General features: G+C 57.0%; 1 protein-coding gene across 1 annotated transcript; it reads left to right on the top strand.

Annotated features, from left to right (window-relative positions):
- The first annotated feature begins 664 nt into the window (after window positions 1-664).
- On the top strand, window positions 665-1,471 carry NPPA (natriuretic peptide A). Its single transcript, XM_075560362.1, has 3 exons — window positions 665-787; window positions 910-1,236; window positions 1,451-1,471. The coding sequence occupies exons 1-3, from the start codon at window positions 665-667 to the stop codon at window positions 1,469-1,471; spliced, it is 471 nt and encodes a 156-aa protein (XP_075416477.1).
- Window positions 1,472-4,893: the final 3,422 nt, after the last annotated feature.

Below are 4,893 nucleotides of genomic sequence, written 5' to 3'. Positions count from 1 at the left end.
CACCTTTGTCTCCTGTCGGCTCTCTCTAGTTTCTCAATTGCGACTGTGCCTGCCCCTCTTGCCCCTGGTTGGTGTGTGAGCTGGCTCTCATTGGAAGCCAGCCCGAGCCTCGTACTAACCCGTCCCGAGCTGCCAGCTGCCTGTCACTTCCTCCACTCCCACCCTTATTTGGAGCCCCTGCCAGCTGAACCACAAACCAACCAGGAGAGCTGGGCTCAGGCCAACCGCCACAGGGATCTGGTTGCCCAGGAGAATGAATCCGGAGGCATCTTGGTGAGATAACCAAAGATTCTCTTTTGCTCTTCTCACCTCTTAAGGCCAATCAGCAAGAATGTGGCTCTTGGAGTGGAGGGTCTGGGAGGGTGGGGAGGAGAGGGGCGAGTGTTGCTGCGGTTACTCAAGGCAGAGGGGCTGTGACAAGCTCCGCCGGACTGATAACTTTAAAAGGACATCTTCTGCTGGGTCCTCACTCGGCTGCTTTATCGCGGCAAGTGACAGAATGGGGAGGGTTCTAGCACTCCTGTGCTCTCCGAGAGCTGGGGGGGCTATAAAAAGAGGCAGCACCGGCCAGCTGGGAGGCAGACAGACGAAGGCCACACAAGGGGACCCAGGACGGAGGGAGAAGACTCAGCAGCAACCAGACCACCTCCTGGCCAACATCAGCATGGGCTCCTTCTGCACGGTCGCCCTGGGCACCCTCTTCTTCCTGGCAGTTCAGCTCCCAGGGCGAAGCAGCGCGAACCCCGTGTACACCTCCATGTCCGATGAGGACCTAATGGACTTCAAGGTAGGGCCGAGAGAGGGGGTTCAGCCGGGGACCAAGAGGCTTTCAGACCCCGTGCCCATTCCTGTTGGTTTCCTCCAAGCCCCTCACACCTCGCCCTCTCCCTCTGTTTCCTTTTTGTCAAGAGTTTGCTGGACCGCCTGGAGGACAAGATGCCTTTACAAGACGAGGCCCTGCCCCTCCCAGTCCTGAGGGAGCAGACTGAGGATGACAGGGTGGCTCTCGGCCCCCTCGCCGAGGTGCCTCCCTGGGCCAGAGAGGCCGGCCCAGCCCAGCAAGATGGAAGTGTCCTGGGGAGAGGCTCCCGGGAGGTCTCGGAGAGATCTGCTCTCCTGAAAAGCAAGCTGGGGGCACTGGTCACTGCCCCGCGGAGCCTGCGGAGGTCCAGCTGCTTCGGGGGCAGGATCGACAGGATTGGAGCACAGAGCGGTCTCGGGTGCAACAGCTTCCGGGTAAGAGGTGGGGATGGGAAAAATGAGGTGTGGAGGATAGAAATGGTGGTTTGGCCGAAGCTGCGACCTTGTCAGAGAATATGAGTTGGGGGACACGTTCCTCAGGAAAAGGACCAACACACAGGAAATCTGTCTGAACTCGGTGGGCCCCCAGCTCAGGACAGGGCCCTCATCCTCAACTACTGCCATTCCCTCTTGCTCTGTTACCCCACAGCGACCCCATGGGACGGAGTAGGTGGGCCTCGTAGGTTTCCTAGGCTGTAAATCTAGACGGAAGCAGACTGCCACATCTTGTGTGCGGTGGCTGGTGGCTGCAAGCCCCAGACCTTTCGGTGAGCCAGGCAGGGCTTCAGGGACCCAGGTGCCAACAGGCAGGCTGCTTCCTGCTCTCCCTGGCGTAGGGTATGACCACAAGCGAGTCATGTCTGCATTGCTCATAGGCCGGTGTCCTGATGGCGTACCGGCTATGCAATAGGTTGCTACCTGTAAGGTCAGCAGTTCGAAACCACTAGCCGGTCCTGTTCTATGGAGTCACTATGAGTTGGCATCCACTCGATGGCAGGGAGTTTGGTTTATTTGGCAGCAGGAGTTCACGTTCCTTCCTAGAATCATACGGTTCCCATGAGATCGCATGAAATAGACTCCAGCTGCCGTTAGCTCCCGATGACCACCTGTTTTCCCGTTCATCCAACTCAGAGGGTCTTCAGGTGGCCATGGGGCGGTAGTGGATGTAAATGGCCAAAGGTCAAGTTAAGAGACGTGACTCGGGCATCTGAAGCTGGCTTGCCCAGCAGACCGGGTCACTAAGCGAGTGTGTCTGTCTTCTCTCGGTAGTACCGAAGATAATGACCAGTGAAGAAGAGGGACCGGCCCAGGAGACGCGACACCCTCGCCGGCTGGGACTTCTCACCCAGCCTCGTCCGGTCGCAGGGCCACCGTGGAGCTGACGCGCGCCTGTTCCAGCTTCCGGCTCGCTGTCAGCGCCGCTCACGTTCTGTGCTAAACATAGAGACAATGGAGTCATTGTCGCCCCTGCCTCTCCCACCCCCGTGTGGTCGCGTTAACTTTTAGCACACACCCCACCTCTTACTGAGAGCGGTTTGGAAAACACACGAATAAATGTCAGCACCACGGACAGAAGCCAGGGGCTGGGTGTGGTTCTTTCACTTCCAGGGAAGAGGATTCGGTTGCGCAGTGCTTACAAGCGTAGGTGGCTGAGTCCACTGGCTGCTCACGCTGTGGGGGAAGAGGTGGCCCCCTCGGGGGCAGTCCAGCAGGGTCGCTGAGTCAGACTCCCACTCACCGGCAGCGTCGTTTCGTCCTTTTAAGATCCTTTGTCATCCCTCCATTTGCCAGAAGAATGCTGTTTCCTCTCCCTGCTTCCTCCGCCCCTTCAGCCGCAGCTGCACTCACAGGCCACCAGAAAACCCTAGAGCATCGGTTCTCAACGTGTGGGGCACGACCCCTTTGGGGGGATTGAAAGATCTTTTCACAGGGGTCGCCCGATTCATCACAGTAGCAAAATGACAGTGATGAAGTAGCAACAAAAATAATGTTATGGTTGGGGGTCACCAGCACGAGGAGCCGTGTGAAAGGGTCGCAGCATGAGGGAGGTTGAGAACCACTGCCCTAGAGGATGCAAGTTTAACTGAGATTTGCTCACACCCGCCAGAGCATGTATCGACTAAACCCAGGCTTCCCCACAAGCAGGCTTGTTTACTGAGTGTACCTGACACAGCTTGTGCTCAGCTGATGTCTGGGATCACAGTGCTTTTTGGTGGTCAAACCAACCTCACCGCCAATGAGCCGGTGCTGACTCATGGTGACCCGTATGGGTTTCCCAAGGCTGTAACTGTTTATGGGAGTGGAAAGCCCAGTCTGCCTCCCCCAGAGCTGCCGGTGGTTTTGAACTGGCGACCATGCGGATTGAAGCTCAATGCTTCACCATTATACCATCTCCTGCTCAGAAAGCACTCGGTCACTTGAGGGCATGAGCTGAGCTCTCTCGGACACATTTTGAGAGGCAGCTGCCGGTCCTGGGTGAGCTGCAGGTCGGGTTTGGAACAGAGCAGGCAGTGGGTTGGGCTTAAAATCGGAGGTTAAAAAAGACTCAGCAAAAAACGCTTCCTCTGCCGGCAAACTGAGCATTAATGTGGCTTTTGGGTCTTAACACGTATCTAAAAATAGCCATGGTCTTTCCCTAATTCACGCCCATGGTGCTGGGACTTGTAGACTCTGGGAGTTGGGGAGGGCCCCTGGGGCAGATGCGGTGGGTTTGCAGCTGCTTCTGAAAAAGGTGCTGTGCTTAGCAGAAAATACCAGGCAAAGAGATCAGCCAGAACAGAGGGGCTCACTAAAATATCCCCCCACCAATCAACCCCCTAGACCCCATTCTCCATATTGGACCCCGCATCAGGCCCCCAACGCCCATACCTGCCTGCACCCTTCTCTGCACCTCTGCTTGGGCAGCTCGTCCCACTGGGATGCGTGAATGTCCTCCTCACTCCCCAGGGCGCATTAACATTCCTTCTCCTCAATCAGTGCCAACAAAAAGGGACTCTCTTCTCTTGTCCCCGCGCCCCGTGGGCAGCAGCTCTGTACTCCCAGGAGGTGGCAGGCTCCATGAAGACCAATGTCCCTGGCACTTCCCACGGCACATGGCGCAGTTGGCACACTTGACAGAGGTTGGCTACACTGTCTCGCTCTTGCAGAGAAACTGGGGTACGGGCAGAGTGTCTCGGTCCATTCCTTATAGGGGGTGGGAAGCCAGAGCGAAGGAATGGTGCTGACCCCGAATCTCACCGCTTCCAATCAAGACGGGAGAGCAGAAAGCCGCGAAGCAAGGGTGAAGGGGCAAGGGTGAAGAGGCAGGAAGGGCAGACTCCACGGTGACCGGGCAACAGGGTGGGGGATCTACTTCACAGTGGGACAGAGGTTCATCCACGGACAAAGCCACCATTCCTGCGAAATGCAAGGCAAGGGAACAAAAGCCGTCCCAGGCGGAGGCCAGAACCCAGCATCTACGGATGCAGTCCAGTCCAGAACACTTCTTCTGGTCACATTTCAGGGGAATCTTGTTTGTGAGACGAATTTCCTAAATACCTCACCAATCCCTAGACATCTCGTTTTACACACAACACACTAAAACCACCAGGCCTCCGTCGGCTGCTCTGAAGTGGCGGCTGGAAGCATAGGCGCGTCCTGAAGGAAGAGGCAACACGTGGGGATGACGTGCACCGCGGGCCGTGTGTTCAGTCCCCGGCTGGGGGAGTGGCTGCCACTCAACAGCTAACCCATGGTTAACTCAGAGGCTGCCCAGCAGTGCTGCGGAATAAAGACCTGGTAACCCACTCCCAAAACATCAGCCACTGAGAGCCAGTCCTCTGGAGCACACGGGACACACACACACACACTGAGCTGAACTGACACATGGCAACTGCTTGGGTCTGCACATGTGTTCATGAGAAGGGCATGTCGTGAATTTTGCTGGGACCGAGGACTAAATGTGTCAGGGCCCCTCCACAGGCCTGTGAACTGGGGGGCACCAGACTGGGGCTCTGAGTGCGATTCCGGCTGTGCACCTTTGATGTGTACGGGAGAGAGCAGGCAAGCTCAGTGCTGAAAGCAGAGTATGGTGGGGGCCGACCACGGGCCAAA

The sequence above is a fragment of the Tenrec ecaudatus genome, chromosome 1 (genome assembly GCF_050624435.1).
Source record: "Tenrec ecaudatus isolate mTenEca1 chromosome 1, mTenEca1.hap1, whole genome shotgun sequence".
Classification (NCBI taxonomy): domain Eukaryota; kingdom Metazoa; phylum Chordata; class Mammalia; order Afrosoricida; family Tenrecidae; genus Tenrec; species Tenrec ecaudatus.
The sequence above is the reverse complement of the archived record's forward strand: the minus strand, read 5'-3'. Positions and strand labels throughout refer to the sequence as shown.

What these genes read in the sequence shown, in the direction of transcription:
- NPPA (XM_075560362.1), top strand. Translation starts at nt 665, where the DNA reads ATGGGCTCCTTCTGCACGGTCGCCCTGGGCACCCTCTTCTTCCTGGCA. An exon ending in AGGACCTAATGGACTTCAAG is followed by an intron (nt 788 to 909) that starts GTAGGGCCGAGA and finishes CTTTTTGTCAAG; the next exon opens with AGTTTGCTGGACCGCCTGGA. An exon ending in TCGGGTGCAACAGCTTCCGG is followed by an intron (nt 1,237 to 1,450) that starts GTAAGAGGTGGG and finishes GTTACCCCACAG; the next exon opens with CGACCCCATGGGACGGAGTA.